This window comes from Saccharomyces cerevisiae, chromosome XV (assembly GCF_000146045.2).
Source record: "Saccharomyces cerevisiae S288C chromosome XV, complete sequence".
Classification (NCBI taxonomy): Eukaryota; Fungi; Ascomycota; class Saccharomycetes; order Saccharomycetales; family Saccharomycetaceae; genus Saccharomyces; species Saccharomyces cerevisiae.
In genome coordinates, this window is record NC_001147.6 from 282393 (window position 1) to 303229 (window position 20837).

The 20837-nt window shown below is 38.4% G+C and overlaps 10 protein-coding genes and 2 non-coding genes across 12 annotated transcripts, besides 1 other annotated feature; 8 read left to right on the forward strand and 4 right to left on the reverse strand.

Annotated features, from left to right (window-relative positions):
• Positions 1-28: 28 nt before the first annotated feature.
• DIS3 (exosome catalytic subunit DIS3) lies at positions 29-3034 on the reverse strand (the record flags this gene model as incomplete). Its single annotated transcript, NM_001183275.1, has 1 exon — positions 29-3034. One exon carries the CDS (start codon positions 3032-3034, stop codon positions 29-31), a length of 3006 nt encoding a protein of 1001 aa, NP_014621.1.
• A 745-nt stretch (positions 3035-3779) lies between these two features.
• On the forward strand, positions 3780-5558 carry TAT2 (aromatic amino acid transmembrane transporter TAT2; the record flags this gene model as incomplete). The annotated part of the gene is made up of 1 exon (NM_001183274.1): positions 3780-5558. The coding sequence occupies one exon, from the start codon at positions 3780-3782 to the stop codon at positions 5556-5558; it is 1779 nt and encodes a 592-aa protein (NP_014622.1).
• Positions 5559-5799: 241 nt separating this feature from the next.
• Positions 5800-5888, forward strand: SUP3. The gene is given in 2 exon segments: positions 5800-5838; positions 5853-5888. It is a non-coding gene; the product is annotated as a tRNA-Tyr (tRNA).
• Positions 5889-6027: 139 nt separating this feature from the next.
• YOL019W-A (uncharacterized protein) lies at positions 6028-6180 on the forward strand (the record flags this gene model as incomplete). The annotated part of the gene is made up of 1 exon (NM_001184622.1): positions 6028-6180. One exon carries the CDS (start codon positions 6028-6030, stop codon positions 6178-6180), a length of 153 nt encoding a protein of 50 aa, NP_878165.1.
• Positions 6181-6505: 325 nt separating this feature from the next.
• Positions 6506-8161, forward strand: TOS7 (Tos7p; the record flags this gene model as incomplete). The annotated part of the gene is made up of 1 exon (NM_001183273.1): positions 6506-8161. One exon carries the CDS (start codon positions 6506-6508, stop codon positions 8159-8161), a length of 1656 nt encoding a protein of 551 aa, NP_014623.1.
• Positions 8162-8488: 327 nt separating this feature from the next.
• On the reverse strand, positions 8489-9682 carry TLG2 (t-SNARE syntaxin TLG2; the record flags this gene model as incomplete). The annotated part of the gene is made up of 1 exon (NM_001183272.1): positions 8489-9682. One exon carries the CDS (start codon positions 9680-9682, stop codon positions 8489-8491), a length of 1194 nt encoding a protein of 397 aa, NP_014624.1.
• A 454-nt stretch (positions 9683-10136) lies between these two features.
• ESC8 (Esc8p) lies at positions 10137-12281 on the forward strand (the record flags this gene model as incomplete). Its single annotated transcript, NM_001183271.1, has 1 exon — positions 10137-12281. The coding sequence occupies one exon, from the start codon at positions 10137-10139 to the stop codon at positions 12279-12281; it is 2145 nt and encodes a 714-aa protein (NP_014625.1).
• A 103-nt stretch (positions 12282-12384) lies between these two features.
• On the reverse strand, positions 12385-13728 carry CMK2 (calmodulin-dependent protein kinase CMK2; the record flags this gene model as incomplete). The annotated part of the gene is made up of 1 exon (NM_001183270.1): positions 12385-13728. One exon carries the CDS (start codon positions 13726-13728, stop codon positions 12385-12387), a length of 1344 nt encoding a protein of 447 aa, NP_014626.1.
• Positions 13729-14685: 957 nt separating this feature from the next.
• IRC10 (Irc10p) lies at positions 14686-16446 on the forward strand (the record flags this gene model as incomplete). The annotated part of the gene is made up of 1 exon (NM_001183269.1): positions 14686-16446. One exon carries the CDS (start codon positions 14686-14688, stop codon positions 16444-16446), a length of 1761 nt encoding a protein of 586 aa, NP_014627.1.
• Positions 16447-17300: 854 nt separating this feature from the next.
• Positions 17301-17675, forward strand: YOL014W (uncharacterized protein; the record flags this gene model as incomplete). The annotated part of the gene is made up of 1 exon (NM_001183268.1): positions 17301-17675. The coding sequence occupies one exon, from the start codon at positions 17301-17303 to the stop codon at positions 17673-17675; it is 375 nt and encodes a 124-aa protein (NP_014628.1).
• A 615-nt stretch (positions 17676-18290) lies between these two features.
• Positions 18291-18629: a long terminal repeat (Ty1 LTR).
• A 75-nt stretch (positions 18630-18704) lies between these two features.
• YNCO0011W lies at positions 18705-18806 on the forward strand. Its single transcript has 2 exons — positions 18705-18740; positions 18771-18806. It is a non-coding gene; the product is annotated as a tRNA-Pro (tRNA).
• A 181-nt stretch (positions 18807-18987) lies between these two features.
• HRD1 (E3 ubiquitin-protein ligase HRD1) lies at positions 18988-20643 on the reverse strand (the record flags this gene model as incomplete). Its single annotated transcript, NM_001183267.1, has 1 exon — positions 18988-20643. The coding sequence occupies one exon, from the start codon at positions 20641-20643 to the stop codon at positions 18988-18990; it is 1656 nt and encodes a 551-aa protein (NP_014630.1).
• Between the last annotated feature and the right edge of the window lie 194 nt (positions 20644-20837).

Consider the following 20837-nt stretch of genomic DNA (forward strand, 5'->3'; position numbering starts at 1 on the left):
TATATCCTGATACTGAAGCATCTTCCATCTATTTTAACAATAATTCTGCCTTACGCTTGCTAGTAATTGGATCCATCACCGACCTAACTTGAACTTCGACCTTATCGAAAACGTAAACATCCCTCGGTTTATCTGAATTTGTAGGCACAAAGGTTAATTTGTATTCCACCTCATCAAAAGCGGCTGAGTTAGGATCCTCAGTCAAATTATCCAGTCTTATCAAGCCTTCCACGCCAAACTTGGGAACCAGTACGACTATACCATTATTAAATACCTTAATAACATATCCAGTTTCTGTGGACTCGTTATTCCTCATTACTTGCCCGACATAGTATTCTATGCTTGCCCTACCGGCGAATTGGGCGTTTCTGTGCTTTCTGTTGATATTTCTGCAAATCATGTCCATTTTATTCTTATCACGATGAGTCAAACTTAGGGGTTCATACCCAATGGCACCTGCTAATTGTCTATGGGCCACAACATCACAGTAACGTCTAATAGGTGATGTGAAATGTGTGTAGATATCAACGGCTAAACCATAGTGTCTAAAGTCAGGATAAGAATAAGCTCCAGAATAAAAGTATTGGGCTGCCATCATACAGCGAGTCGACATGATACGAACCAATGTATTAAAATATGGATCTTCGGGATCCACACACCTGTCTAAAGAATCGGCCAAGGCCTTGGACGATTCCAACGAAATTGACATATTCTTTCTTGTGTTTAACATTTCATTTAAGATTTCAAAATTGGTAGATGGCGGAGCTGCGTGTCTTCTTAGCATCGCCGTTTGAGGGAAGGCATCGTATATCTTCCTTGCCACTGATATATTAGCCAACAACATAAATTCTTCAACTAAAGAATTTGTCGCCAGTAATTTTTTGATTTCCACTTCATTTGGATCTGAAGTCTCACTATCCATATGGACCTTAACCTCAGGAGAAGCTAAGTTCAAGGCACCTGCCTCTAGTCTCTTTTGCTTCAGTTTTACAGACAATTTCAAGAGAGCCCTCATACCCATCGTTAATTCATCATTTTGGGTTTTGTCATCAATTCTCAGTTGTGCTTGTTCGTATGAGAAAGCTTCTCTAGATCTGATGACGGATTTCATAAAATTAACATTTACAATATTAGCACTATCATCCAATTCCCAAATGACAGAGAATGCGAATCTATCAACGTATGGTTTTAGAGAACACAGGTCGGTACCTAGAAGCATGGGCAGCATGTCAATACGTTTGTCTACCAAATATACAGAAGTACCTCTTGCAGCACCTTCCGCATCCAGGGCAGTGCCCGGTTTAACGAAGTGAGTAACATCAGCAATATGAACACCAACTTCCCAATTACCGTTTGGAAGCTTTTTCGCATGTAGGGCATCGTCAATATCAACACATCCTGGAGGATCGATACTACATATAAGTTTATCTCTGAGATCCTTTCTTTTTGTCAATAATGGATCCTTTGAAACAGCCTCAGGATCGTCCAGTTTTGTTGGGGCCTTCCAATCGTGGCCTTCTGCGGGCAAACATTCTAGAACTTTCTTGGAAAAAGGCCTATATTCAACATCATGCTCCAACAATAAGGCCTCTGTTTCAGCTTGAGCAGATTCAATTGTACCGAGGTCTCTCACAAAGTGACCTAATGGGTATTTATGAGTGGTGGGCCACGAATCAATGGAAATGACAATCCTCTTATCCAATAATTCAGCAGCACGCCTTGTTCTGATTCTGACTTTTGGAAGACATTTGTCCATCAAAATAACGAAGACATTCTGTGTACTACTGCTTTGTGGATCAACAGAACTTGGTGCTAGTTGACCGACGTACTGTCTCCAGGATCTTCTTTGTATATATACAACTTTTGCCGTGGGCTGAATTTTTTTCGATCTTTGAGCTATCATAGCATCTTTAGCAAGCAGCCTGCGCTGCTTGTCGGAAATCACGGTGGTATTGGAAGAGGACTCATTATTGTCATCGTCATCGCCAGCCTCAATATCGGGGTTATCGTTAACGTCGAAATGTTCAGAATCCAAGACAATGGATGAGGGTGCCTTCCATTCTGATTGAGGTAGCAGTTCCACGATAACCTGGTCACCGTTGAATGCTCTATTTAGGTTTTTCTGCCCAACAATTAACACTGGTTTGGAAAATCTTGGTAAACTCACTGAACCTTCTAGAAAGTTGTACTCTGATATTTGAATATTGCCCTGGTACAAAACGCCATTTTTCAAACCACCCATTACTCTTGCTGTAGAATAGTACTCCGGGAACGTGAAATCTGAAAATGTGTCCCTTTCAAGATCTTTATCAAAAGAATCCATTTGAGGAATAGAGTCTCTGATGTCGTCTGCATTTGGTAGTAACTCGATATACTGTACCAAGCTCTTGGTTATTATATTGGACTCCACTTCCTTAGTGGCAGCTTCTCTATTCAAACGATCGTTGGTAACAAGAACGACGTTTATGTCATAAGGTTTCAAGTGCTCACTATACCATTGACAGGTTTTCCTTATAGCCCTGTCGTTTCTGTCATTAATCGTTTCATTTGGAAGCCTTTCCACAAAAGTATGTTCACTAAATTCGTTATGAAACACGATGAATCTCTTATGATCGTCACTATCTCTGCATAGAGTTCTTAATCTCGTGTACACCGGATATGACTTGTTTCTCACTTCATCTAGGACAATCTGGGGGACAATGACGTCGAAAAAACAATTCGGATTCTCTAAAAGGTCAATTGCCTGTAACACCACGTTGGTATCCAAGACGACGTAATGCTTACCAATGGGTGCGCTTAATTCTAAGGGAGAATCTGACAAGATGAACTTCGGCAACTCATTTTGAGCATCGGGGACGACAATTTGCGGACACTTGGTACAACTTCTCGAAAGACATGGGATGTCCGATCTTAAATAGTGTTCTCTTACGATCTTGGTAGCGCCTCCATTACGAGACCTTACAAACACCTTCTGAGTGACGCTTAAACCATCTGCAAGTCTCTTCCGTCTGGGGGCGATAGCGGGAACTGACATGTTGTTTTGGCCTGTATGATGCAAGTATGATAAATAAAACTCGTTTGATCAATGGGTCCCTCACAATGTATCTCTAAGAAGTACTGCAGTAGCACACACATTAAAATTTTTCTGAGATGAGAGAAAATGCCTAAAAGAAAAGAAGGCAAACAATTACCCGGAAATAGGGCTTAAATCAAGAATAAACCCCTAATTAAAAGTTATTTTAGGTTTATTATGACCTAATAAAAATAAATACTAACCTAAACAAATACCCTAAAGAAGCTACGGCGCTAAAAATATTTCTTTTTACGGTTTTGCCGCATGGTAAAATCTTTTCTTTTTTTCCTTTTCCGCCATGTGTCACTGAATAGAAACGGCATTAAATGACAAAATGACAGTGAAAATTCGAACGCTCTTTTGCTGCCATGATATTGCATCTACCTCTCCTATACTTAGCTGTAGTAGTCTAACCTTGTTCGGGTGGGGGTGTATCGTTAAATGGTACGTAGGCAGTTTTTCACAAATTTTTCTCTTACTTTCAATATCTTGTGTGGGTCCTATTTCAGAAAATATTTGAGATTTCCCACCATTCACTCCAGTTCAAAAGGATATATTCATATTTGTTTGTATATACATCTGAGCATTGCGGATCTAAATAGTGTGAAGTTTTTGAGGTGACTGACTTTCTCAACACGTCGAGCACGACATTTCCCAAAAATAGCTGAAGAACATAAGCTAAGCAAATTACGCAACACACTCTCATATGACCGAAGACTTTATTTCTTCTGTCAAGCGTTCAAATGAGGAGCTGAAGGAGCGAAAATCTAACTTTGGATTTGTAGAATACAAATCCAAGCAATTAACATCATCCTCATCACACAATTCAAACTCATCGCATCACGATGATGACAACCAACACGGCAAGAGGAATATTTTCCAGCGATGTGTTGATTCTTTCAAGTCTCCTCTGGACGGCTCGTTCGACACAAGTAATTTGAAGAGGACTCTGAAACCAAGGCACTTAATCATGATTGCCATTGGGGGCAGTATAGGTACTGGTTTGTTTGTCGGTAGTGGTAAGGCAATCGCCGAAGGTGGTCCTCTTGGTGTCGTCATTGGTTGGGCTATTGCAGGCTCTCAAATCATCGGGACGATTCATGGGCTAGGTGAAATCACGGTGCGGTTCCCCGTTGTCGGGGCCTTTGCCAATTACGGCACAAGGTTTTTGGATCCAAGTATAAGTTTTGTTGTTTCGACCATATACGTGCTACAGTGGTTTTTTGTATTACCCTTAGAAATCATTGCGGCGGCAATGACCGTACAGTACTGGAACTCGTCTATTGACCCCGTAATTTGGGTAGCCATCTTTTATGCTGTTATTGTTTCCATAAATTTGTTTGGTGTACGAGGTTTTGGGGAAGCGGAATTTGCATTTTCCACCATAAAAGCAATAACAGTTTGCGGATTCATTATATTGTGCGTTGTCCTCATTTGCGGTGGAGGTCCCGACCACGAGTTCATTGGCGCCAAATACTGGCACGACCCTGGTTGTTTGGCCAATGGGTTCCCGGGCGTTCTATCTGTTCTTGTTGTTGCTTCGTATTCTCTCGGTGGTATAGAAATGACGTGCCTGGCATCAGGTGAAACGGACCCCAAAGGCTTACCAAGTGCTATCAAGCAAGTGTTTTGGAGGATCTTATTTTTCTTTTTGATATCACTGACCCTGGTAGGATTCCTGGTTCCATATACAAACCAAAACTTACTGGGTGGTTCATCTGTGGACAACTCACCTTTTGTCATTGCCATAAAATTGCATCACATTAAAGCCTTGCCCTCCATCGTCAATGCGGTCATCCTTATCAGTGTTTTGAGTGTAGGTAACTCCTGCATCTTCGCTTCAAGTAGAACGTTGTGTTCGATGGCCCACCAAGGCCTTATTCCATGGTGGTTTGGTTATATCGACCGTGCTGGTAGGCCACTGGTTGGCATTATGGCAAATTCACTATTTGGATTACTAGCATTTCTGGTCAAATCTGGCTCGATGTCTGAAGTTTTCAATTGGTTAATGGCCATTGCCGGCCTGGCCACGTGCATTGTCTGGTTGAGCATCAACCTGTCACATATCAGATTTAGACTGGCGATGAAGGCTCAAGGGAAGTCTCTGGATGAATTAGAATTTGTTAGTGCTGTCGGGATTTGGGGATCAGCGTATTCCGCTTTAATCAACTGTCTAATCTTGATAGCTCAATTCTATTGTTCACTATGGCCCATTGGTGGCTGGACCAGCGGCAAAGAAAGGGCTAAAATATTTTTTCAAAATTATCTGTGTGCCTTAATCATGTTATTTATATTCATCGTCCACAAAATTTATTACAAGTGTCAAACAGGCAAATGGTGGGGGGTTAAGGCGTTAAAGGACATAGATTTGGAAACCGATCGTAAAGATATCGACATCGAAATAGTCAAGCAAGAAATTGCCGAAAAGAAAATGTACCTAGATTCCCGTCCATGGTACGTGAGACAGTTCCATTTCTGGTGTTAATACCGAAGAAACAAGTTCAATTTATTTTTGTAGAATATTTTTTTTTCTCTTCTCTAGTACTCATCCTTCATAATTAATTATTCCAGATCATTTAATGCATAACGACATGACAATAAAAAAAAAACCTGACATTTTGAAAAATTATCATTTGAATACGTGGATGAAGACTTCTTCGAGCCAGGCCGCAATAAAATTAATAATATATATAGACATCAATTCTTGACCTACACAAAAATAGCTTCTCTCGGTAGCCAAGTTGGTTTAAGGCGCAAGACTGTAATTTATCACTACGAAATCTTGAGATCGGGCGTTCGACTCGCCCCCGGGAGATATTTTTTTACTTTTGCACATCGCTGGTCTTAGCTTTTTTACTTGATTCGCATTGCAATCTATCTGCCAAGAATGAACAAGTATTTTTTTCCTCTGCATCTTTCCCTGCCGTAGGAATCAAATTTGCAACAAGTCTGCAATGTCTAACACCTTTGTTGCAGTCGAATTCTCGTGGCTGTACGCAATTTCTCTTATCCTACCGTGTGAAACAATTCGCGTCGCGTGGGCGCCGAAAAGGGCTTATCACGGCACATCTGAAGAAAAGAGACGGCTGGCTCCAGCTGATATTTAGATATTTTTAGTTGAATAAAGAGGCAGGCGTCAGCGATATTGCATTGTCGCTGTGGTGGGCAGAAAGCCACGGTAATGCATGTCCTGTTGTCTCTTATCCTTGTTGATAAGAAACCCTCTTGATCAGCTAGTCATAATTTTGTCTCTTCTTGCATTCTCTTTCCGATATATAACTTATATCTTCAGGTGTCAGGCAATAGAAACAACAAGGCACAGCGTTAAAAGACCATCATTTCATTTTAGCTTGTCCAAGCACATACCATTTTTCACTCAAGCTATAGCAGAGAAGTTAGTAAACATTAATAGATTATAATATAAGAAAGGCTATGAAGAAAAATTCTTCGGTAGTTTTCTTCCTTGTGGGTCTATCACAATTCGTCACTATGGCGTTTCTCATTATCGGATCCATTACGGCTCCAATTTTCAAACAAATAGGCTATTCTAAATATGATGAGATCACATACGGTACATTCGGCTACTGTAAAGAGGGCTCCTGCTCAAAAGCAAGTTATAATTATCACCCCGATGAGCTATCAGACAGTGATAGCAACTGGAAACTCAATAGCAACGCTAGGTCTATATTGGGGAAAATCATCTTTATCACACCCATTGCTGCTGGTCTTAATTTTTTGGGATTTCTTTGTACCATCATGAGCGTTTTATTAATTAACGTGCTATCCAGTGATAGAGTTGGTAGTGCGTCTGCCATCATGTTTTTTGTTAATTTGACATTTTCCACTCTAGGCTTTCTTTCTGCTTCTTTGATATGTATCGTGGTATTTTTACTGTTTTACCCACATGTAACCTGGTGTTCATGGGTCCTGATACCAGGAGCTGCTTTATCTCTACTAGTAATTCCTTTGATATTCTCAGCTTATTCAAGAAGCTCAGGCTCAAGGGATGATGACGAAACCGAGGAACTGGAAGAAAAGGGCATGCTGCTGAATGACCCATATCTAAGTTCGAAGTCCGGGAGATTCGATATCGACGCTGATAGTGAGGCCAACCTCCGTGGTGATTCAAGAACGAATTTATTGGGTGACAATTTTAAGAACGGTACTAATATCACTGTTGTCCCAGATATTATTTCACACAATCAAGATCCGAAATTATCAAACATAACCACTTCTACCACGTCTGATATTTCTACTTTCGATAAAGAAGCAAAGGACATGGAAAATTCAAATGGTTCCGGACTTAATGAAGAAGAGGACGATGGCATGGCCTATGACAAAAGGAGGTCAACTTCAACGTATTCTGTCATTGAAAGTGAAAGTGGCTTGAAAAATGGGAGTGTTTCTAATAATTATGTGAGAAACAATGGTAGTAACACCAGCAACAATATAAACTATAAAGTTCCGCTAGGAAAAACGGAAATATCATCCAGTGCATCATTAGCGTCCTCAGACTACTCTCAAAGAGAGGTCATACCGCACAGAAATCCTTCGAGACTACTAAACGACATCATGGAGACCTCCTTCAATGAACCAAACGATAGCCACATCAACAGCATGTCCTCCTACAACGATAAAGATTCAACGTTGACTTCAATATCACAGAGAGGTGTCAATCCGGAAGTATACAATCAAATGCCTCGAGAAACAGCCGCTGGTCCTGCAAATATAAGGCCGTACGCTGGTCAGCCACACCCGGCGCCATTAGTGTATCCCCAACAACGACTACAACCACAACAACAGCAACCACAGCAGCAATATCATCAATACAATTTATATCAAAGAACTACTCCTGCTGGTCCAGATCCTTCTAATGTTATTTTACAAAGCAATCCTTATTTCAACGTTGCCCCAAACCAAGTGCCACAGCACAGAAATCCGGTACCAGGCGTCGGTTTTGCTCCGAATCCTTTACCAAACCAAAGCCCGATAACACAAGGATATAAGCCTGCCTATAAGAGGAGAATGCAAAACAAAAACTTGCCCCGAGCTACTACTTCACTGAACAATCCTTACGGATTTAGGTAAAAAAAGAAAAATGAAGGTTCTTTTTTTTTTTTTATATTCTACAAATCACAATAACCACCAACTTGTATTAAACCATATTTTATCATCTTCAGGAACTACTTATGCACAATATTCGTTCGCCAGTCTTTACTTGCGGTTCAATTTTATCCCATATAAATTTGTATTTTATTATCATACTACATACTTTATTGAAATCATATATTAACCTTTTCACTTTTCTCAAATAGAACGAGCAACAGGTCATATGAACGCTGACTAAATCTCTCAATTTTCTTCAAAGCATATTATAGTTCAAAATCGCGATGCGGTACCGTGAAAGTTTTGTCATCAAAGTAGGTCATCCAAAGCATCATTCTCAGATTCTGTTACTTCAACGATACTCGGCAAGTTGCTCTCTTCGTCATTAATATGGGTATTACTGCCGTCATCATGACTGTTATTAACTGTTTTATTATCATCATTGTTGTACTTGTTGCTACCATTATTACGACCACCACTGCCACCGCCATGTGGTTTCAACATAACAAAGAAAAAGAGCGCTATTACGCACAATGTTAGTAATAAAATGACTTTACATTTTTGAGTTCTCTTCTGGTAGTGTGTTGCTTTATTCAACTCTTTATCTGCACTTTTTAGCTCTACCACTGTATTTTCCAGATTATAATCAATCCTGTCCACAATAGTCCCCTGGTCAACAACCAAATCTTGCATTTCCCTGAAAATAGTGCTCACTTCTAATACACCCCTTGCCAACTGAGTAATTTCTTCGTCACGTTCTCTCAAATATGCTTCTGCAGAAGTGTCATGAAGCTGTTGCTGTCTCTGCAACGTCCTTTTTGAATAGTCTTCAATATCGAGGCCCTCTCTCTTCTCTCTTGCTGCCTCCTCTTCCTCATCATCTAATAATAGCGTGTTCTCTGCACTGGCCTTATTGCGGATAGGTTTCAAATCATCCTTGTTCAAGAATTTCAAGTAATTATTTTGTAATACTCTGAACTTATTACTTTCAGTTTGTATCTTTTCTGCATAGATCTTCTGTAGATTATCTAGTATAATCAGCTCTTCTCGACTTAATTGCTTACCATCCACAAATTGAGAGTTGTATATGGTCTTTAATCGTTTCATAACAGCGTAACATTTCTGCAGCATCTGAATTACTTTGAAACTTAGATCTTCAATCAGCGCCTCATCATGACTCTTGTCTTCAAAGCCAGGTAACGAATTCTTCCTATAAACCTTCGCCAACTGCTCACTTAACCGTCTCACCTCCAGAAGATAATCATCAACATCCTGCGCTATATCAATAAATATGGGTGGTAACGCATCACTGTGATTCTCATGCTTGTTTTTTCGTTCATCTGTCAATCTGGCCGATATATCGTGAGACATATTCATCATCGGGTATGTACCCATTTCAATATCTTGATCATCGCCCAAGGGTGCTTTCCCAGATGAGAAAGTTATGTTATGAGGGAAAGTCCTACGGTATGATAAAAATAAATTAGTTCTATCTCTAAACATGTTTGTAACGACTGCCTAGATCACAAAGCGATAAAATGTACATCAATTGGAGACTTTCCTGTCTTGCCGTACTTATAGTCTATTCTGCTATAATCTATACGCACTCACTTTACACCTTAAAAGCCCAATACAAACCGGTCCAACAATTATAATTCATCTATAGGGCATATACAAAAAAAAAAGGTAGGTGTAAAAGATAATAAAATACAACCCTATTAGCTTTGATAAAAAATTAGTAGGGTTAGAATGTCATATGGTAGGGTGATATAAACGCGTGAACTTTACGCGTTTATATGTACTAAGTTATTTTCGGTATTAGAGAATACCATATCAACGACTAACTCTTAAGCTTTCGATTGTATGAGCTGAAGAAACGGCCTGCTCATTACCAGGATATCTCTTTTTTTTAGACATCAAACAAGAAAATAAGGAACAAGAAATTTGAGGTACAATAATGACAGAAATTATTGATTTAGACTTGGTCGATGACTTTATCAAGAAACCTATGGTCAAACAACAGAAAAACCAGTCTTCAAAGCCTAGGGTAAAAAGAAGGGGTCAGTTGACCTTTGATGATTTCAGAAACATCAAAATTGTAGAAGAACCTGTTGTACTTTCTCACAATAGTTCAATTGACGAATCACTGGATGCTGCTACCCAAAATACTAAAAAGCGGGAGAAATATGAAGGTACCTGTGATGAAGAAATGAAAACTAAAGAAATGGAGGCAAATATGGCAAGCAAATATTCTAATATCAAAACACATTCGAACGACACTAACAAGGTAGAGTCGATCAGTGAACACACTACTTCTAATAATAGACCATTGAATACATTAAACTGGTCACCAAATATTCCTTTACGATATTCTGACTTTGCAAAGTTTATGAGTGATGAGACGGTAACGGAAAGCAATTGGGCGCCTCCCCTTTGCACCCCTCTCCCATATGCAGGCGATGTTATGAAGATCCTTTCTTTTATCGTCAAATTTAAATGGGTGTTCAGCGACGATCTACTGAACCTGTCATTTCAAGATGTGGAGATAGGACTAGAATTAAAGGTGGCTGGCCATTCTGCGAAGAATATTCGAATTTGTCAGGATAAAATGAATCTACTATTTTGCAGTCTTTTGAGGTTATTATTCTGCTCCGAGAAAAGAGCAGACAACCAAACTCATAGAAATTTCACGCTAAAAAGATTTCTTAGTTTGAAAAATCCATATGGAAAACTGGTTGGCAAACTCAGAAGCTTAATCCAGGAGTGGGGCTTACCAAAAGAATGGCGTGGTAATAGTGATATTTTATCTACTCTAAATTTTAATGGAGGTGGTTTGTTGACGATGGAACCATTAGATAGAATAATATTATTGAGATGCATGATCGATTGGAATTGTAGCTACTCCGCACTTTTCCATAATGAAATTCAAAGGCTCACTCACTTGAAAGGCGATACAGGGTTCAACCATCAAACTTTTCACGCCAGCAGGTTTGCTATGTGCGGGGCCAATAACATATTAGATAGTTGTGAAGTTTTATGCTCTTTGATGAGTCAAAAGTTGGAAAATCGAAAGAAAAGGAAGCCCAGCGACAAAGGAAAACTGAGTAAGATCAATAGTCAGATGAAATTTCTAAAGGGTGTTCGGAAATCATTGAGCGAAAAAGTAACTACAGACAGATTACGAGCTGCAGTTAAAATAAATGAAGAATGGGGTGAATATTTTGCAAACGAATTTACACACACACCAATTGATGATCCCACCGTAGACGAAATTTACAAGTTAAGGACATCAGAGTTTATGATAGCGAGAATTCCACGAGTTGGAGATTTCTACTTACCACCATTCTGGATTGGCAACGAATGCAGTTCAGTAAACACTAGTTACAGTTTCAATGACATGTCAACTTATCTTAATTACTTCGTAAAATTCAAAGAGGAGGGTACAAAAATACTGCCTGCAAAAACCGCACAAAATGAAAACAAGTGTCAACTTAAACTTATATATAGGAACACTCCTGCATGTATCCGTAATTTACAGTTCAATGATGTTCACTTTGCCGAGGTGCCGCATTGGTTTGAAGTTGCAGGAGACTCGAATTCTTTGAGCAACTTCATTGAGTATTTGGAAAGTTTATCATCACTTACTGAAAATGACACCGATGATACAAAAAAGGGTATAGACAATCTAATTGAGTTTTTGAAAATTTTCAGTATATTCATAAATGAGACTATTCAGCGCATAACTGCTGCCCCTACAGGCAGTACTGAAGGACGTCATTTGCGAACAAGCTCTCAGAGAAGAACCACGGTGCATTACTCGAGTGATGTAAATGGTGACGTTTCCGAGGAAAGTGAAAATGAAGTTGACATTGACGTTAGCGATGACTATGATTCAGAATATCTGAGTGAGGAGAATACATTGACAAGAAAAGGTGAAGATAGGACAGATAAATCTTTTGGGAAAAGAGAATTACACAATGGCGCTAAAGATTGTGATAGGAATTGTGATGATATAGAGATCTTCTCAGAACCCGTTAGGCAACTACAAGATAATTCTCGGGAAAAAAGAAGCTTGAGGCGTAATGCCAGAAAAGGTCTATAGTTTGAATGCCATGAAGTGTAGCTGCTGGTTACATAAAATCGTCACTAGCTTTACACATTAAATATTATATACGAATTTATGTACACGAATTCAAGTCCGTAATTTAGTCTTCTGACTTCGACTCCCGATCATCATGCAGTGTTTTCTTGCTATCGTCTTCCTCTTCACCAGCCAAAACTTTATGTTTATTCTTTGTTGCAGCTTTGACAATTTGAACAAAGGCATCCTTTGTTAATGCAGACTTCAATTTCATTTGCTCTTCTGTTAGTTCTCCCCCTTTCTTCTGAGATTGCAGACGTAAATCATCCAACGAATGTGTGACGCCGTCCAGAAGACTTTCATTGAGGGAATTCTCTTCTATATCGTTATCGCCATCGTCCCCTAATGAATACATATTTCTTAACCTCTTAATTCTATTATTAAGCTTCACAATTTCAATAGCGTCACGTAATTTCTTACGCAAAGAAAACCCTTTCTTAACGTCTGGTAAAATATTACTAGTTTCAACTCTCTTTGAAGTAATCCATGGATCGTCCAGCAATTCCGTAGCAGTTGGTCTGTCAGCTGGATTCAATCTCAATGCCTTCAAGATGAAACGCTTAACATCAATAGATATGTTATCCCAATATGGCATATGGAAGGTTACCGGGTATCTCGAAGCTGTACATTCCTCCATGAATCCTTCAACGCTTTCGGCAATAAAAGGAGAATAACCGCACAGTAAAGTATATGTGATCACACCAATGGACCATATATCACAAGGCTTACCATGTCCATCTTGTGTGAGGACTTCTGGTGCCACATAACCCAACGATCCGGCTGCTTTGTATATCAAATCCTCCTCCCCCTTCAATTGTTTAGCTATACCGAAGTCCGCAATTACCAGAGGCGAATTTTCTGACTTATCAACATACAAAACGTTCTCAGGTTTCAAATCCCTATGAACAACATTCTTGGAATGCATATACTCCACGGCACCAAGAATCTGAACTATGATTTCAACAGCATCCACTTCTGTGAACTTCCCTCTAGACAGAATTCTATCAAATAATTCACCTCCTGTTGCCAGCTGAGTGACAATATAGAACTTATCCTTCGATTCAAACCAATCCTTGAATGACACAATGTTCGGATGACTCAATTTTTGAAGAATGGACAGCTCTTCGTACAGCATCTGTAATTGCACATTGTTTCCCTGCAATGCCTTCTTCAATAAGATCTTTATAGCAACATCTTCATTTGTGGACAACTTTCTGGCTTGTCTCACAACACCGAAGGAACCGGCACCCAGTGTTCGACCGAAAATATAATTAGTCCTGTTGACGTAAGATTCAGGTTGACCGCTTAATTTATTGATAAATTTTGCTACAGGGTGGCCGTTTAGACGCTCTGGATCTTGGACATCTACATGAAATTCAGAATTTATGACCTCTGACTCCTTGGGCATTTTTGGTGTCTATATTTATATTGGCGATGTGATAGAAGAAAAGGTGACGAAAAGATTGATCAACGAATTGAAGTTCTGCTGATCTTGAACAATATCGTATTGTTTTATATTATTAGGATTACCAAGAGAAACAGCAATGGGTGGCTTCAAAGGGGGCAGGGTTCTAAGATAAGCCTCAATTATTCTCTTCGCGCTGCGTTAAAGCGGGCGCTTCTCCGAAAGTACAGCACGTTCTGAAAAGCCTCATCAACATAGAATCCATATGATGCTCAACGACTGGAAGTAAAAACATGAAAATTGAAAAAGAATATGCCTGCAGGAGCATTGGGAAGTACATAGTGGCTTATAGACTGCCAAAAAAAATCAGTACGGAAGCAAATGAACCTTATGTTATCCAGGGAGCGGTGAGTAACTGAGTAAAAACATTAGGCAAATTTCTTCCAAAAAATCATTGACATTGCCTGTCAATTGAGTAAATGAATAAATAAATAAATGCAAAAAAGCCAACCTAACTCTCCTGCAATGATACAATGAGTACTGTATCAACGACCATTAGTAAGTATCATGAAGTGTTTTGTATATTTGGAAAAAACCAGGCTGCATTGCCCCAGTGGTGTATTTATATCTACTGCAGTATGTTCTATTCTGTGAAGTTCCTAAAAGACACCGAGGTTTCTATGGCCTAACCATATTGTTGTTCTAACGCCTTTTCTATGTAAGGGTCCTTATTGTTCAAAGCCCCACCGCTCCTTCGCGCGTTGTGCCTATCATTGTGTCAGTAAATGTTAGGATACGGGAAGTGTATATATTAATTGAGTGGACACAGAAAACGCTCTAGAAAGGAATATCTCACAAAGAACTGTAATATAAGCCTACATTATTGATTTTTTTAGTTCTCTTGCCCTTATATTACCGTAAGTCTGCGGTATAATCACCTGGCCTAGTGCTTTTTCAATCATGTTCATTGAATACTCTAGATTACCAGGCTTCGAAAGCATCAATATATCATTTTCTAGAGGCATGCTAAGATTGGCTAAATTTACTAATTTCGCTACATACAAACAAAAATTAGAGTACTTCAGGCTGTTGGCAGGTTCAAACAAATACATCCAACGAATCAGCGTTGCTGACTTTGAGAGACATCCAGATGAAATCAATTATATTTACATTATACTAATATCCATTCTCCAAATGGAAGAGTGTATGCCAGTCCTAGTTCTATGTCCAACTGTTTATTGGGTACGATTCCACTGGCCTGGAAAATGTTCCGTGAACAGTTTGAACTTTACGAATGAAACGTTAAAAAGCGCTTTCCATGCTGTCTTCACTCCCTATTTTGCACTAATGAAAAAAGTTCTTGGAAGGATTAAAAACAACATGTTGCTATTTGCAGAACCTCATGCAAATTTAAATAATTTGTTTGTCAAGCATTTCCACGATCTCATATATAAGAGCGTAAAGGATGAAAAAACCGGCGAGGCAATTCTGTATTTGAGAACTAACGTTAATGTTCCAAATGTTTTTATTGACGATAAAAGAGCAGTTTTTCATGGTGACGGTATGAAAATTGGAAAATTTACCGGCAAATTTTTATGCTTTTCCTTCAAACGAACAATAAGATGGTCAAAATTAGATTCAGTGGATTCTTTTGCGGTTACGACAGTAAATTATAGAGTATCTGTAAATTGGGAAAAGACACCAAGAAAGACTTTCCTTTCTCTAGACAGTGACACCAAAAATTTACACTATATATCGAAAAAGATATTGAATAAAAAGGGAAAGAACGCCACTACATCAAAAACAACAAAAAGTTCATGCACAAGTGAGAACGTTTGCGATGATAAAACATTCTCCGTCGAATTCCCACTTACAACGTCAGCAAAAACTGAATATTTGTTGAGAAGTAATTTTTCTTTAGAAAAAATTAATGAAAGCAACAATCCTACCCTTCAAGAACTTACTTTAAACCGTACACATCGCTTATACCGATCAAATTTTCGCAATGAACAAAGCACCACACAGAGGAAGTTTGAAAAAATCGGTAGAACTGTCTCTACTGATTCAGGCAATAAACTGCTTACGTTTCCGGAACAAAAGGCCACAAGAGATAGTAACCCCTTCTCAATCGAATTGACACATGCAACAGTAATTTCCAGCGACGAAAGTGCCTTAAAAGACACTACTAATCAAGCGATAGCCGAAATGCAACGTATAACTCCTGCTATTGCAAAGACAATCTCGAGAAGAACAGCAAATTGGGTCTGCTCAAACCCAGCTCCTGATCCGTATGGGGAACCTTCAACGTGGTCCAGAATTTTGACCCCTAATTTGAAAATAATATCGGAATCATCACCATATTATCCAGTCCATCTAGCTTCACCAAATTCTACCTTTAGTAGAGATCAAAGTGTAAGAAGTGTTGTCATGAGGAGAAGTTCTGTATGTGTTGAAAAACAAAATAGTTTCTTCAGAAATTACGAACATTTCAAAAATATATTGTCGAGAAGAACTATTAAGGTTAAGACATCATGTCCTAGGCTGAGCGTTGACGTAAGTGACAACAAAAGAGAAAATTTATCACAAGAACACCTCATTTTACCGAACAAATCTAGAGAAAAAGTCAACCGATTTAAAAATTGCCTACATAGAGTTGCAGAAGCGCTCAGAGCTGCCAAAGAAAACTGGGATCAGCACAATCCCAGGAACTCTATTCATTAAGTACTGTTAGTTTTTATTTTGGGACACCCTTGACATATAGTTTAGAACTTTACCTACTTTACCCTTGTAAAGTTTCTTTCCTTACTTAGCGAAACTGTACTGAATAAGTTGTGTAAGACAGAATCTTTGATTTTTTCCAGGAATAATCATCACTGCCTACTGCTACAACAGACTAGTTTACTCTCCCTTTTTTCCGTTTTTATTCCGACAAGGGGCATGAACATTCAATACTAAATTCTTTTGTGCTTTTTTTGGGAAGCCTTTTCTAATAAGTACCAGAAGACACATTTTTATGTGACACTACTTTAAGCCTCGAATGTTTTTTTGTGCCCTATTATTTCTAAGCAAAATATTAAACAATCTAGGCCGTAATTAAAACGCCTATCTTGGTACAGTGTTACAGCGGCTTATACAGTTTATGTTAAACTTAAAATTACATAAAGTTTCGAGAACTTCCCCTTAAGAAGGGTCCGGGCGCAGGCAACTGAGCCTACTCGGAATAAACATCGATGACCGTTTTTGGAAAAAGGGTTTGTCGCGGCATATAATGGATACTGAAGAGGTCGCCTGAAAACCTGAAAATTTTTTAGCCACCATAAATAATAAATAGTTATATATATTAAAACATCATTTGCTATTTTATCAAAATTCCGTTGTAGCGTGGTCAATTGTTCAACTATTTCAATTGTTCAGAAAAGTGAAGCTACTTAAAAGTAGAACAAAAAAGAGTTACTCGAACGTTGAACTCTTTGATTATTTAAAGATTTCAGTTTAACAAAAAAAGTAAAGTAACGTGAGAATGTCTGATTCAACAACTTCCCCCACAACCACATTTTCTACTTCATTATCACCAAATGCGACCACATCATTTTTTTTGTGGTAACATGGGAGTGATGTATACGGCCATGTCTGGATACGAAACAGAAGACGCACAAGCCTACTGGGCATGCGGTAGAGCATATGAATCAGCTTTTGCAACGTTGACTAAAAAGGTTCCAGGAACCACATTCTCAGCTGATATGCCAACATCTACTTGGCATGGTGTCCTGGATTGCGGCTATTCCTCTTCAATTAACGTGGCAGAAAATAAAAGTTCGCCCATCGATTATTGGAATTGTGGTAGAACATATGCCAGGAATTATGCTCTGTCCGATGCGCTTTCACTGAAGCCAACGAATATGTTACAGTACTTTCTATTAGTATTATTTTTTATCTGCATTATACTATGAGAAAAGCTCATTAATATTTGAGCACTTAGATAAAGTTGCATATGTGTATGAATACATTCTGAAGCAGCCATTAATTATTAATTTATTCAAGGGCATAATCAGTCCAAAATTTATGTTTTTACAATTATTTTTTTTCTCGTTGTTGGTTTCTAAATGACCTAGGAGAATTATGTATAGAGATTAGAAGCTTTTCGACAATATAGACTTCATAATAACGAAATGATTTTACTTATGTCTGCAATTATTTCCTCATGCCTTCCTGTATTATCGCTTGTTAGTCCTAGTACGTTATTTGCACGCCTGTTCCGACTGAATTCGATGAGAGTTGGAATCTATGTCACATTTAGCACCGTATAGGCTAATATTCTAATAAGCGTGACAAAAAATTGGAGTGTTTTACTTGTAATTGATGAATATCAATTCAATGCCCCCATAGCTTTTTTTTACGGGTGATTCTTTTTTTATTGTATTTTTCCACCACGAACCGTAGATGGCTTATTGCATTTCTACATGAAAGAATAGTAAATGTGTAGCCTTTGTTACGTGAATAACTTACTTATCCAAGTATTAAAAGAATTTTGGACCAGATTTCTTCTTCTATTACTATCCCTCTAATTGAAATATGAGTGATTTTGAGATAATTGTTGGAATTTCATCGTTGTTACAGGTTATAATATTAAATATACAAAATATGCTGGAAGTTCTTCTTGAGTATATAGGAATTCACAAAAGGAGAGTCGATATATCTACATATTATGATAATGTTTACTTCTTCTTCCATTTTATATGTTATCATTTATTATCCTATTGCATTATCAACCTTAGGATTTCTGCTTCCTTTATATGTGATAGCTGTTCCTTAATCATTATGTCACCTTCCTATGCCGTATGTGATAATATACTAGTAACATGAATACCAATAATAAGTGGATGGTACTAGAATTACATTTCAACATAGGCTGAGTTGCTTTGGAAGGCCATGATGTGTATTATAAATTCTGAGTCTTTTCATGGTTCTCAGAAAAGATCGGGCGTGTGGTCTAGTGGTATGATTCTCGCTTTGGGCGACTTCCTGATTAACAGGGGGACAAAGCATGCGAGAGGCCCTGGGTTCAATTCCCAGCTCGCCCCCTTTTTTACTATTGAAAAGTATTCGGTCAGACGTAGCTGATCGATGTAGCATGTGTACGCATTTCTAGATATCGAGTAATTTCCGCTGATGTATAATATATATATATGTGTGTGTGTGTGTGTTTTTCATCCAGTAGTTTTTTTCTTTAAAAAAAACTATGTATAATATAAAACATGCAATCTAGATATGCTGGATAAATTTATCTGGTATGACAATTTTCTTGGCAATTTGCTCGCCCCCGTCTCCATGCAGAGAATTTACTTCGTGATTTTCTATTGTTAATTTGACAGGAATACCATTTTCTTTCTCATCTGAATTTGTGATCAAAAATTCGTAGGCTGATCGGCTTGACCCAACAGAATTATCACCAGTTTTATGTAATGGGAACGTATACCACGTAGGAGATGGTGTAGAGGTTGACCTTGTTCTCATTGCTAATGTGTCTATATTTTGAGTAGGCACTATCCTTATATCAGGGGAAGTTGTTCTTGTGGGAAGTAGATCTACTTCGTTTGCGAAACCTTGTTGATCTGTCGCTATCCCAGTGCTATCTGTTACGGTGGTCTGTGTCGTGATATCACTATTGGAAGTGAAAGTCGTTTGCACAACATTACCTTTTTCATCAAAGACAGGCAATCTACAAATAGGACAAGTCTGAGAACGTTCCATCCAATTCTTTAAACACGACAAATGAAGTATGTGGCCACAAGGTAACCTTTTGGGTTTCTTGTTTTTATTCTTCCACGTCTGCTGGTTTGGAGAATGTATTAACTCATCCATACAAATGATACAAATATTGTCATCATTTGCAGAATTTTGTAGCTGTTCTACGGTGACAGTGACAAGAGTGTCGTCGAGCTGTTTGTTATTTCTCCAGATTTTCCACAAACTTGTGCCACTTTGATATAGTGCCAAGATATCCCACACCACATCTTTCAAAAGCATCATAGGCATCCTAAATGGTATTAGCATAGACAAATGAAGTGCCGTTTTTAAGAATCTTGTGAATACGTCAATTGCTTTTTCATACATGAATTTACCCTCCAGGCCGGTAAATTGTCTATCATCATCGTCGTCATCGTCGTCGTCATTCAGCACTGGCTGAGATTGATCAGACTCAACCGTGTTTTCATCTGTAGGATCGCCATGGACAATATGGTTGTTCTCATTAGACAGACTTTGTTGTGAGCGATAAAATTCCCAGAAATTCAAACAAGTCTGTAGGAATAAATTTAGCAAATCAATCAAAAGCATGGTAAACTCCATTACTTGTATCAGGTAAAGGGATGTGGATTCAATATCACTCTTTTGGTTTGTATATATGGAGGAGATGCATCGTGTTATTATCTGGTAGTCTACAACCGCCAATAGTACGAGGTTAAATGAGAATCTACTAAAGATAAGGGTTTTCATTGTGGTGGAATCATTTATTGACTGTAATAAGGCCTCCAGCCTATCCTTTAAAATCCAATGGAAAACTTTCAGATAGAGTAGTAATAGTCCAAAAAATGCCACTGTGAAAAAATACCGTTCGTGGAACAGTGAGGACATAAACAAGGTGTTTATAATGGTAAATGGTAACCTTTCAAAAATGTGCTCATGCTCAATAAGCCTCAGTTCACCAAATAATAGTTTCGTTAGGAGTTGCCATAGTAAGGTAGAATTTAATAAGATGAATATCGACAAAACCATTAGATTGAAGCCTTCATTTAGCTTCAGTGTTACTTGCAAAAAGGAAACGCTTGTCTTGGTGGCTGAATACACGCAATAAAATGTGAGCAAATATGTGACAACTACAAAAATTGCCAACTGTTTCCTTCTATTTTCTGGCACCATATTATTATTTTGTCTTTCTCCCCTTCTCTTACAAATTGCAATTGATAGATGATTTTCTGGTTATAAAAAGGAACCAACAAATCGGTAGAAAGTCGACAGTATAACTAGTGGTGAAGCTGTTATTAGAAATGGTAGGGGGGTTTTTTTTTTGTCCTGTCGGCACGTATGGAAATTTATCGTCTATTAAACCTTTT